Genomic DNA, 12,822 nt, shown 5'->3' with positions numbered 1-12,822 from the left:
AAGCAGGAGCTTTCGCCTGACAGCGTGCTACACTCCTGGCTGGGCAACAAGCAGCTGGAAGTCAGGGTCGGCTGCCGACCCCCCCACCCCCCGCCCAGCCTCAGCTCTGCAGCTGGCCCCTCTCCACCTGGTTCCCCGCACCCCTTCCACGGTTTCCAGCTGGGCCTTGCAGGCATGCACATTTGCGTCCTCAAGCACGGGGTCGCTGCACAAACTTTGGGGAGGTAACATGTAAACAAGGTGTGCAGGAAGTTGAGGGTGATAGCCATGTGGCACCTAGGGGAAGGTTCCAGGCACAGGGGGGCTGGTGCAAAGGCTGAGGGTGGGAGCATACTGGGATGTTTGAGGGCCAGCAAGAGCCCAGATGGCTGGAGCAGGAGTGAGGGGAGCATGATGGGGTGAATGCAGAGGGTCCTTCCAGGTGGGACTCTACAAGCCACTGCAGGGACTATAACTATATAATGGTATGCAACTTTCCGGGGTTCCTCGCACCCATTTCCCCATTTACCGGCATCTGCAGGCTCACACCACGGACGGAACCTCCTGTGATTGCAGAGGAACCGTTTCTGCTCCCACGTAACGCCGATCCCTCCACTGTAAAGTAGGTCCCACCTCTCTTGTCCACTTGAGAACACCATTCCAGCCATGCCCCATCTACATCGTCACTTTTTCTCCCTCCGCCCGAGCACAAACAAGCAGTCATTTCTCTCTTAACAAAGACCGCTCAACCCCGCTTGCCCTGACAGTTACTGCTCTAAGAGGCAGCTAAACGCCTCTAAAGTCTTCTCCAGCCATGGTCTCCAATTCACCTCCACCCCCTTCTCTCTTAAAACGACTCTGGTCAGGCGTTAAACCCCTCTCACTCAACCAAAACTACACTTGACAAGATCACCGACACCAGATCCTCGTAGCCAAGTCCAAGAGGGCATCTCAGGCTCGCGGTGCCGGGCCGACCAGTGCGATTGGTCCGAGCTGACCACGCCCCCTCCCAAACACCTCCTCCGCTCGGATTAAGATTTTATTTATTTTTCAACAGAGAGAGAGAGAGTGAGAGAGGGAACACAAGCAGGGGGAGTGAGAGAGGGAGAAGCAGGCTTCCCGCTGAGCAGGGAGCCCGATGCGGGGCTCGATCCCAGGACCCTGAGATCATGACCTGAGCCGAAGGCAGACGCTTAATGACTGAGCCACCCAGGCGCCCTCCTCCGCTCGGCTTCTAAGACGCCTGATTCACTGCTCACTCCTTTCCGTTCTTTTTTGCAGGAAGCCCAAACGCCACAAATTCTTTGGCTATGATCTACAGTGGCTGCAGGCAGAGCGAGGGCACAAGGGAATCCAGATGCCAAGCATCAAAATGTTACACTCGATTGAAGACCTGTTTTCTAAAATACTTTCTCCTTTATTTGTGGGCTTGTGTTGCTGAGCTCTTGCTCCTTCTTGCCAGAGAGAGAGCACCTGGCTGCAGGGGTGGTGCAGTGGGGGGCACCCCACAGGACATAAACACCTCTGACCCAGCAAGGGGGAAAGGGCGGCCGGGCCTGGGCCACATTGCGCGGCACCACCGCTTCTCGGTGGATTATTAGTTATGACAGCCTCCTACCTGCTTTCCCTGTTTCCTCCTCAGTCTATTCTCAACTCAGAAGCACAGGTCAGATACTATCACTCGGCTGAAAACCCTCTAACCACTCCTTACTCCACTCGAGTCCCTGCCGTGGCTTGCAGAGTCCCACCTGGAAGGACCCTCTGCACTCACCCCTATCATGCTCCCCTCACTCCTCCTGCTCCAGCCATCTGGGCTCTGGCTGGACCTCAAACATCCCAGTATGCTCCCACCTTCAGCCTTTGCACCAGCCCCCCTGTGCCTGGAACCTTCCCCTAGGTGCCACATGGCTATCACCCTCAACTTCCTGCACACCTTGTTTACATGTTACCTCTTCCAGAAACCTTATTTAAAATGCCACCCTGCTTTCCTCTGACCCTCCTGACCAATTGCCTGTTTTTGTTTTCCCCTTAGCAGGTCATCTATGATACTGTATTATGATTTACTTATTTATAGTATTTATTGTCTGGGTCTCCCCCACTCCCAGTCCTGAGTCCGGGAGGGCACATAACAAGTCCTCGGTACTTCTTGAATATGATTTTCTAGGAAGGACCATAGCTTTGACCAGATTATCAAAGAGTTTTTTGGCCCAAAAACTATTAAACAAAACACTTCCCAGGACTAAAGCTGTTTGAAAACAAACCATTTGTTCCAGTCCTCAAAGAACCTTTCTGAGCAGGGACACAGCAACCAAATATATATTGCCCTTGAGTTTTCCCAACTCCCTCCACGTGGCAGTATTGGGCGTCCCCTCCTATGGTCTCAGGAGCCCCTGAATGCCAGCTGGGCAGCAGCTTCTAGACCCTGTGAGAGAGCAACCCCCCCTGCCCCGCCCCCGGCTGCAGCCCAGAGAGGAGACAGACCATGAGATTCACCCCACAAGTGGGCACTGTATGTGGAATATACGCTGGGAGCAATGAGAACAGCAGGAAATACAGAACAGAAAATAACGATCTTTGAAATGACAACAAATGGGACACATTATCTAAGCACTAACACCTAAGGAGGCGGCTGCCCAGGCTCCGGTGGGCAGCTCCTCAGGAGAGAGAGGCCGACTTCTTTCCAGCCTGCCTTGTCTTCAGTCCTTGTAACTTTTCATCTTTCAGTGCCTTCAAGAATTTATCTGCAGGAGAGCGAAACAAACACAGCTGTAGTTAAGATAAGGGCTTTTCTAACACTTCCAAAGTAGGCTTCTGGGAAGCAATTGTGTGTTCCCTGCATGAACCCAAAACCCAACATGGGAAGGAAAAAAACCGTAACAGCCAAAACGTGTTTTAAGTGGGGAATATGTAGTAAAGAAATCCAGGACTTAGAAAAGCCTGTCTTCTAGGGATTCTTTCCATGACTGTGGGGAAAAGGACCTTACAGGGTACCTGATGAGTTGGGGAACATTCTCATGGCCACATTAACCTAAACATTTAGGTTATTTCATACTCCCCTTCCCTGTGTGGCAAGAGAGCCGATTTAACCTGTTGTTTTTGTTTTGTTTTGTTTTATAATAGTGGGGATGGTCTTTTGAGAACAATGTGCCCTCCTCCATTGTTATACTGCAAGCCTTAGAACAGGTGATGGGAAGACAAAGTCTGCAGAACAGCCTATGGCTACTGAATATTCTATAGTGTGATAGGTCCTTATGGAAGTAGAATCAGATTTAACTTTACCCTCCAACTGGAAGGATCAGTTAGCTTGCATGCTAGAGGAATCCTGCCCACACCAGCACACCTGGTCTACCCTGATCCAGATCCCTAAGACTTTAAACCTAAGATCAGAGGGCAGAGTTCAGGACCCTGGTGAGAGGGCTACCAGGACCGGGCCCAGGGTTCACAGGGAGGTTTCCTTCCAGCACTGAGAAGTGGAGGGCCCCAAAGCCCCTTAGTGAACTGTCCTTGGGATTCCTGGGTCTTGCACAATTCCCACCTCTACCTACAGACCCTCCAACTGGTGTTTGCTTCCCCCTCCTCCCATTCAGGACCGCTGCTGAAGATAAACACTAAAGCTCAGGTCTGTAGAGGTAGGGATTGTGGGTCGTGGGTGATGGTAATATCACTACCATAGGGGTCGGGGGTGTCACGGTGTAGGAAGTTTAAAGTGCAGGATGGGGGCTGTGATGGACGGAGTTCTAGGTTTGGAGGCTGAGTCCAGATTACCAAAAGGGCTCAGGATGGAGGGAGGGTGGAGTTTGGGCCAAAAGTGTTCATGAAATCCTGGCTGTGGTGAGCGAAGCGTCGGTTGAAATCCAAGATGGGGGAGTCGGGGTGCTGGGAGGTGTGACTGGGTGCTGGAGAGGTCGATCTGGGATCTGGGATCCCTGGGGTCTGGAGTCTGAGCCCGAGGCCACACTGCGGGGGAGGGGATTAGGAAGGCATGGAGCCAAGGAGGGAGCCAAGGAGCCAGCCAAGGCGGGCTAAGGCGGGCTAAGGTGGGACTCGGGCAAGGTCACGCACAGCGCTGGGAGTCGAAGCCGTCCCCAGTGATGGTGAGCAGCTCCAGCTCCTTAATCCGGATCTCCAGCTCGCATAACTCCTCGGGGTGGGAGGCGGAGGCGAGCCGGGGGGTCGTGGGGCCGGGGGCCAGAGGCGAGGCAGCCACCTCAGGCCCCGGCGGTGGCGAGTAGAAGAAGCGCAGAGGCTCATAGGGGATGGAGGCCAGGCCGGAGGGCCAGGGCGGGGGCCACGGGCGCTCGCTGGGAGGCCCCAGGCCGGGTGGCGGCGGCAGGGGCGCCGGAACCTGGGGCACCTGGGGCAGGGGGCGCCCCGCCACCGCCCCGCCCGCCGCCGCCCCGCCCGCCTTCAGAGGCACGAAGAGCTTCTTCCAGATGTTGAAGTCGCTGAGCGGGGACGAGGAGATGCCGCGGTCGTAGAGGGAAGGGAAGTAAAGGGGCGGGGCCGGCCGCTGGCTCATGGTGGGGCTCTGGCTGCCGCACCGCCCCTTCGGCATCTTTTGAATGGGAAGCTGCGTGGGAGGAACCCCGCGCCGTGAGACGCGCGCCTCAGCCCGGAGTCGCCCGGATTCTGAGGTTCCACAGGCCACGCCCCGACGGAGCGCGGCCCCGCCCTTTCGGCCTGCCCCGCCCCGAACCGGAGGGGTTCTACGGTCCGGCCGGCCACGCCCCAGGACGTGCCCCGCCCATTGACGGCAGGCGGCGACCCTGGAGCCGGCGAGGCTGGGCGAGCGGAAGGGACCGGAAGCCTCGCAGGCGCTCACTAATCCGCGCTGGCCGCACCTCTGGTTTTCCGCTACTCCGGGCGATTGCCCCACCTCCGCTGTCCTCTAGCCTCCCATCCCGTCCGGCCCCTCGACTCTTCCCACCGCCCCTACATTCCACAAGCCTCGCTCCCCCGCTGTTGCTCCCCTGGCCCCAGCTCCCATCTCCCATCCCAGCAGAACCTCAGAAAAAAACAGGAAGCAGGGAGCTGGCCAGAACTGCAAGATACATTTTTCAGTCTTCCTCTCCTTTCATAGGGAGAAAAATATTTCCTAGAAATCTGCTCCCTGCCACAGCCGACTTCCCTTAGCACCTCTCGCCACAGAGTATCTGGGGAAATGAGTTACCATCCTCTACAACGGGAGGCAAAGGAGAAGAGTGTTGATTGGGATCGGCTGTTGGAGCCAGCCCATGTTTCTGCCAAATTTCCCAGTGTTGTGGAAGATTCTGGAGAACGGGACCCTGGTATGGATTTGTAATAGATCTGAAGTAGCATGTCTTCAATGAAATGCAGTTTACTTAAGTTCTTTTCCAGACACATTATTAGGCGCTAACAGGAAACAAGCCACCAAAGAGAAATCCTGCTGCACCCACCTCGAATAGCTCACCCATTCTTTAAGAAGGACCTGGACATACTGTCCCAGGGGGCTTGTCCAGCTCATTTTACATGCGTAGCCTGTATTAGCCACAGACTGAGGGGAAGTAAATTTCCTTGAAAACCTCCCCCTAGTGATCACTGGTGTGAATGGACAAAGGTGGGTGGGGGCCAGTTTAGGCTCTTGGCCAGCCAAGATCTGAGTCAGTACCAGCTCCATTGGCAAATGCTACATACATGTATACGGCTATATACATATGGTTCATACAGGGGTCTGTGTGTGTGTGTACATGTATGTATGTGTGTGTGTGTAGATATTAGGAGTGAGCTGGACAGTTAGGCAGTCAGGACTAGGGTCCCCACAAGAAAATACGGAGTCAGGACAGCTAAAACAAAACAGCACTGACATCCTGTTCTGCAGCTTAGAAAGGACTGCACTAACATTTTGCTTTGCAGCCTTTGCAGAAATGACTTCTGCAGAGTGTCCTAAAATAAGACAATTAACCCCAAAGCATTTGTCAATATCACGGGCAAGGGACAGTTAAGACAGATGTCAGCAAAAAAAAGACCATCAGCACAGAGACATTAACCTGATAGATAGGCAGATACATGACCAAAGCCCTGAATGGCATGACTCAGCACACACCCTGTTTGCTTAAGATAGCTCCACAAGAGAGCTCACAGAAGCCCCTAAACTTAGAAACTTTGAGAGCAACCCACTCACACTCCCCTCCCTCTCCGGGAGCTTTCTACTCTTGCTCAATGAACTTTGCTTTGCTGCCCACCACTCTTCATCTGGTCTACCTCTTCATTCTTTCAAGCAGTGTGACCAAGAACTGCGGGCACTAAGGAGACAAAAATCCTGTAGCATATATAGCGGGACAGCGGACAGTCAATGTCCAAGGTGAATAACTTTGGGTACGTTGCTTGACTTCTACGAGGGTTTTCTGTAAAAATAAAAATAAGAGAACCAGGCTGCCTCATACCGTTGTTTGTGATGATCCAATAGAAGACAGAATGATGGGTGTGAAACACTTGAAAACTTCGAAAACTCTGTCCAAATGCAGCTGTCCCCACTGAGGGGCTTGTCTGAAGCTGAGCAGCTTTGTGTTCCCGTACTTAGCTGCAAACTCCTCGAGGGCAAGAATTCAGCCTTATAATGTTGAGCATAGAATAGGATTCAATACATATTTGAGAATTTTTTTTTTTTTTAAGATTTATTCATTTATTTGAGGAGGAGGGAGGGACAGAGGGGGAGGAAGAGTCTCCAGCAGATTCTGTGCAGAGCCTGACTTGGGGCTCCATCTCACAACCCTGAGATCATGACCTGAGCCAAAACCAAGAGTTGGACGCTTAACCTACTGCACCACCCAGACGCCATTTGAGAACTTTTAAAACAGTGTTATGTGTTTGAAGGACTGAAGGGGACCAGGATATAGCACGCCAAAATATGCCACGTTGGGATAAGGATTATTGTAAGTTGAAGGAAACTGAGAAACAGCAGACACAGGAGAAGTTCTGTCCTCTCCCTTTCTGCCTAAAAGCAGGGTATAAATTTCCCTTTGTGAAGGTATCTCCTCCCCTCTGCCAAACCAGGGAAAAGAGATGATAATTCTCACTGGAGATGGCACTGACTTGAGTATGCATAAACAAATCTTACTACACAACCCTATCTTCAATGAGTTTCTCCCATGTATCTACCTTCCCACAATTTATGACTTCTAGAAGCCCAAACCCCTTTTTCTTGTCTTGTCCCTTGTCCACAATTTATCACCCTTTGTTAAAATGGCTTATAAGCTTACAAGCCTAAATGTTTCTTTGGGTTTTCACATCTTTTCTGTCAGCCCCCATGTGCATGCATAATAAATCTTTTCTACTGTTAACTTGTCTTTCGTTGGTTTAATTCACATGACCCAGCTACTGAACCTAAGAAAGTAGAGGAAAATACTTTTTCCCACCTCTACAGAACCACAGTAGTGGTAAGAACCAGAGTTTTGGACTCAGACCTAGGACCAAACCCTGGATCTACTATGTACTGGGCTGTATGGATGAACCTTTCTGAACCTCGGTTTTTTTTTTAAATCTATATAATGGGAATAGCAGCAGTATTTCCTCATTAAATTGGCAAGATTAAATGAGACCATCTAAGTTACTTGGCCATAGAACATGCTCAGTAATGTTAACTCTTATTATATATTGAAGAGCCTTAGAAAGGAAAGAGATTTTGCATTATGTTTTTTAAATGATGTAATCTAATCACATTTTTATTCATATATATATCCATTCAAAGAGAAAAAGCTTACAGACTTTTTGCCTTAGCTTCAAGGTAATCTGAATAGATGTTTATACCAGGTGGCTTAATTCTAAGACAATCGTGATGTTACAAGTGGTAGATTTAAGAGAAAGGTAGTTTCCTCTAACAACTACACAACAGGAAAATGCTACGATGAACACACACTGAGGTAAATCCCAGTGAGGTGAAGTCCTTATGGGGTACTAACAAACCACAGTGGTTAAGGCAAAACCCTACAAATTCGTTCTGCAAACAAGTGTCTGGTAAAGTCAAGTTGGTGATGAAAAGACAGAGCAGGCTTACATCCGTTTTAAATAGAAACTTTCCCTCCCTGGGTTCAAAAGCTCTTGCAGCACCTGCCTCGCTACTCAAATTCCCCATTATGTGCCATCCTATTGGGGCTGAAGGGATTCAGTTTCCGACACCCAAGCTCCCTGCCTGCACTTGGAACCAACTGAGAGAGACACTCACCCAGGTCCCTCTTCGCAGATAAAGGTCTGTTGGAGGACGTGGCTTTAGGTCTGGTGACTGGGTGGATTTGCCAGGACAGCACCTCTGAGGTGAGCTCAGCTACCCAGCACCAGGCCTGGTGGGAAAACCACAGGCCTCGTCCACAGGGGGAAGGGTCTTTACTGGCACAGAGGAGAGCGGGATAAAAGGCCTGGTCCTTTCTCTAGGCTCATCTATCAGGGCAGGTGTTCTCCCATCTCAGGAGAAGGGGGGCAGGAGTGTCACCCTCAAGACACGTGACACAGTGGGTTGGGGGTTCCTCCCAACACTCTGACTTAAACTCTCTCGCACCGAGGTTGGGGTTTATAATTTCCCCTCGCCCAAGCCCTGTTCGGCCAGGAGCTCCCGGGAGTACATGCGCTGCTGGGTCCCTCATCGTAGTCTGCTGGACATAAGCAAGCTTCTTCCGGGTTTGCTGCCCTGGGAGTCCCACTGCTCTTCAGCACCTTAGCTCTGCATCTAGTCACACCACTGGTGGTCACATCCTATCCAGGTTCCCAGCCTCTTTAGGGGCATATCGCGATTGGCCATGCCTGCCTTGGCTCCGGATGGCTTTTAGGGACATGTAGTGCTTGTGGCTCAGAGTACAACAGAGTTGTTATGAGTACATGTTTGTGTCCCCCCCAAGTTTCTATGTTGATATCCTAACCCCCAAGAGGAAGGTGTTAGGAGGTGGGGTCTTTGGGAGGTGATGAGCTCATGAGGATGGAGCCCCCACAAATGGGATTAATGCCCTTAGAAGAGAGACCCCAGAGACCTCCTTTGCCCCGTCCACCAAGTGAGGACACAGGAAGAAGATGGATGTCTGTGAACACGGAAGTGAGTTTTCACCAGACACCGAATATGCTAGAGACTTGATCTTGCACTTTCCAGCCTCCAGACCTGTGAGAAATGGCCTCCAGACTTGTTGCTCAAGTCCCCAGTCTGTGGTATTCTGTTACTGTAGCCTGAAGGGATATATGAACCCAGGACTCTGTGAGTTGGGGAAAATCATGTCTGCTCTCTGAACTTCAGTGTTCTGGTCAATAAAATGAAGACAGTATGTACGCCACAGGGTCGGTGCGTCTGATGAAGACATGTATAAGCAGTCCCTGGGAAACACACTGGGTGCTCAATACAGAGCGGCTTATACAGCTGTAGGTGGGTTCCTTAGTTCACCATTAAGCCCTGGTGAACTGATGAGGAGAATGGAGCAGGGAAAGGAGGATGTCACTTCTAGAAAAGCAAACCTTCTCCAGATAACTTAGCAAGGCCTGAACCCTGGAAACCGCTTCCCGGCTGTCCTGCTGAGGACAGTGAGAGCAAACTCATGAAGAGAGGCTACTGCGTGCCCCACACTTGTCTGAACTCCACTAATCTTCCTAATGACCCAAGCAGTAGGTGTTGTTATCCCCATTTTCCAGATGAGAAACTGAGGCATGTAAGGTTAAGCACCTCACCTGAGGTCCTGTGGCAGGTTGGCATCAGAGCTGGTGTTCTAAACGGGGGGGGCAGGCCCCACTGCCGCCTCCTCCAGCCTCCCACGGGCCCCCAGCCCTCGGGGCAGGCCCACAGCAGGGCATCTGGCCCCCTGTCCTCTTCCTGGCAAAGGCTGGCTCCACTTGGAAGTTGTGTGTGCCGCAATTCAATGGCCCAACTATTCTGGGAACAGCCCTTCCTTTATTACTCATCTGAATTAACCATTGTGTTGGTCTGGACCTGGGGGCCCAGGCATGCCCACTCGCCTTCACAATGCCCACTATTTATAAAAGTTTCTAGAAAATACAGTTCAGCCCTTCTTCTTTTTCCCTGGGTAGATGTGTTCCTCTGTACTTACTCTGTACTTTGCAGAGTAAGCAAATTGTTTAATAAACTGGAGCCTGAGAGGCAATTTAGTGGAATGGAGCATGCAGGGGAAGGTCGACCAGCATCAACCAGTTGGGCAACCTTGGGTAAAATAATTGTAGCTAACACTTACTGACCACTCACTATTACGCACTCTCATGTCATCCCTACAGCAACACTTAGAGATTAGGGCTGTCAGAATTTTCTGTGCTTAAGCAACAGAAGTTGACGCTGAGAATTTACACGGAGGGCTATGAGATAGCTCAGGGATTTGAAAGCTTAAGAATTAGCTTTAGGAGAAGGAAAAAGCAAAGCAACTTCAGGATCCAGGTAGCAGGGAGGAATCAAGTGCGTGTTCAGTGTGGCCACTGGGGGGGGGGGGTAGCCAACTGTTGGCTGGCTATTCTCAATGACTATTCCCTTATCCTTTTACCTTTGCTGTCCTCCCCTAGAGAGGTTGGAAAAATTAAATACAAGCTTTGCCAGTCCCCCTTTCAGGTAGGGATGGCCGTGAGACACAGTTCCAGCCAGAAGGTATGACCAGAAGATATTTGGGAGATTCCTAGGAAAGACTGTACTTTCCTGGTAAGAGTGATAGGAACAACTGAAGCTTTCCCTTCAACTCCTCTTCCTGCCTTGAACTTGGATGCAATGCTGGAACTTCTGCAGTCACTTTGTGACCAGGAGGGAAAGACAAGGCTATCACAAATATACCAGCCCAGACATTGTTGAGCAGCTGACCGAATGCCGGCCGCTGCTTACCTGCAGGTTGTTTATGCAAGAAAATCAGACTTTGTCTGGTTAAGCTCCTCTAAGTTGGGTTGTCTGTTACTTGCAGGCTTCCTGCGAGGCTCACACCTTCACCCAAAAATATTTCTTTTTCAGTCCTTGCAGAACTCCAGTCGAGACTTAAATTCCAGGAGAGAACTTACCCAACTTTTGGCTGGAGGAGGGTAGGCTACCTTTATTAACAGTCCCACCAACACCGCACTTACGGGTAGAAGGAGTTCCCCAAAAGAGGAGTATGCTCCCGTTACCAGAAGGTGGGGGCAACAGAGGTTGGGAGGCTGAAAGTCAAGCGTTCATTAGGATAGGTACCATGGTTACAGCTGGTGAAGACACAGAGGCTCAGGGCGGTGACGCAGGAAGCTCAAAGCCTCCGAGCTAGTTGGTTCACGGGCACAGAGAAGGACCCTTTACGACCATGCTGCAAATGCTCTGCCTTTAAGTAAAGGACTGTTGTACTGGGATTTTATTGTCCACCCACCTCTTAAAAAAGGGGCAAAGCTGGGGAACCTGGGTGGCTCAGTCGTTAAGCGTCTGCCTTCGGCTCAGGTCATGATCCTGGGGTCCTGGGATCAAGCCCCGCATCGGGCTCCCTGCTCGGCGGGAAGCCTGCTTCTCCCTCTCACCACTCCCCCTGCTTGTGTTCCCTCTCTCACTGTGTCTCTCTCTGTCAAATAAATAAATAAAATCTTTAAAAGGGGGGGGGAGGGGCAAAGCTGCATTATTCATCTCATATACATGTTACTTCCATCCCAATTTTTCGTGTTCTTTTAACTGCTCCCCACAGCTCGGGGAGTAGGATGGTTTAGTTAGCAACTATCAGTTAACCCTTTTCACTAGTAGATGTCTTGGTGAGGGATACTTGGCTGTAAAGAACAGAAACGTTCTCAAACTAATTCAAGCACCCAAAAAGAACGGAGTTATGGTGTGGATAGACCTGGCTTTGGGTATAGACAGTAAATACCATTCATAGTTACTGAGAAAAATTAAGCTAACTCGTACACATACAGTGCTTGGCATAGTGCCTGGCACACGGTAAGCCCTCAAGTTATGACCACGACACTCCAGAGTCGAAAATGTAGTGCCAGGTCCCATTTTGTCTACAGCAGTAGAGTTTATGAACTAGAACACTAAGTTCCAGTTCTGGCCATAACACCATGTCACACCAACCCAGGAAAGGTGTTTCCATTACATTCAGGCCACCGCACCTTATCAGCATCAGCATTTTAGGTTTGCCTGATTTATATATAAAACCTACAGCCAGATTGGGTGGTGTTAGTTGAGCCCGCATGAGCACGGTCTGTTTATGGGATCGACATAATGGGGTCGGCTAACTTGCACAGAGCCAACGATGCAAGGATGGGGATAGCCGCACCCTCAGGGAAGCCGATGACCGAGATGAAGGTCCTCACTCTACAATATAGGAATTGTGTTTCCCAGTTCAGTGCACCTGCCCCCTGCAGGGTCTGTGCTATCTCCGCATCCCCCCACCCCGCCCCCACCCCACCTCTCCCAGGCTATGGACCTACATGGCTTCTGGGGAAAAGGAGAGCATCCTTACCTACAACAGAGCCTCGTAGGCACCCAGCTGGAAGTTCTGTGGTCATCTACCTTACTCCAAAATAATGTGTTAATAAATAGGAAGCTTTAGCTTAAACAAAAATCTTATGGTGAACAAACCTGTAATAAGCAATATGAAAAGAAGATCTCTGGTCAGTTTCTACTTAGGCCAAAGCCAGTGGAGTGGATGCAACAATGTGGTCACTGGAGATTCTCAGGTCTCTTTAGTTTTAACCACCCTGGACTCGTGTAACCTGTGTTTTTATTACAGCCCACTTCCTACCTGCCAGACACTTTACAAATGCACTTTACAAACGTGAGATCCCAAGCCTCACAACAATTCTTTGAGCAATGGGCAGGAAGCCAGAGTTCAGAGAAGGTCCAAAAACTTGTCTAGAGACAGCCAATTCGTGGCAGAGACAGGATCAGAACCCGGGCCTCCAACTATAAAA

General features: G+C 50.7%; 1 protein-coding gene across 1 annotated transcript; it reads right to left on the bottom strand.

Moving 5' to 3' along the window:
* Positions 1 to 2,462: 2,462 nt before the first annotated feature.
* Positions 2,463 to 4,697, bottom strand: C11H11orf91 (chromosome 11 C11orf91 homolog). Its single transcript, XM_006749365.3, has 2 exons — positions 4,042 to 4,697; positions 2,463 to 2,720 (listed from the first exon to the last, which is right to left on the bottom strand). Exons 1-2 carry the CDS (start codon positions 4,532 to 4,534, stop codon positions 2,635 to 2,637), a joined length of 579 nt encoding a protein of 192 aa, XP_006749428.1. The 5' UTR covers positions 4,535 to 4,697; the 3' UTR covers positions 2,463 to 2,634.
* Positions 4,698 to 12,822: the final 8,125 nt, after the last annotated feature.

Source organism: Leptonychotes weddellii, chromosome 11 (genome assembly GCF_054177405.1).
Source record: "Leptonychotes weddellii isolate Sample4059 chromosome 11, ASM5417740v2, whole genome shotgun sequence".
Lineage (NCBI taxonomy): Eukaryota > Metazoa > Chordata > Mammalia > Carnivora > Phocidae > Leptonychotes > Leptonychotes weddellii.
This window is presented reverse-complemented; position numbering and strand designations above follow the sequence as displayed.

What these genes read in the sequence shown, in the direction of transcription:
- C11H11orf91 (XM_006749365.3), bottom strand. Translation starts at nt 4,534, where the DNA reads ATGCCGAAGGGGCGGTGCGGCAGCCAGAGCCCCACCATGAGCCAGCGG. An exon ending in CGGCTTCGACTCCCAGCGCT is followed by an intron (nt 2,721 to 4,041) that starts GTGCGTGACCTT and finishes GCTCTCCTGCAG; the next exon opens with ATAAATTCTTGAAGGCACTG.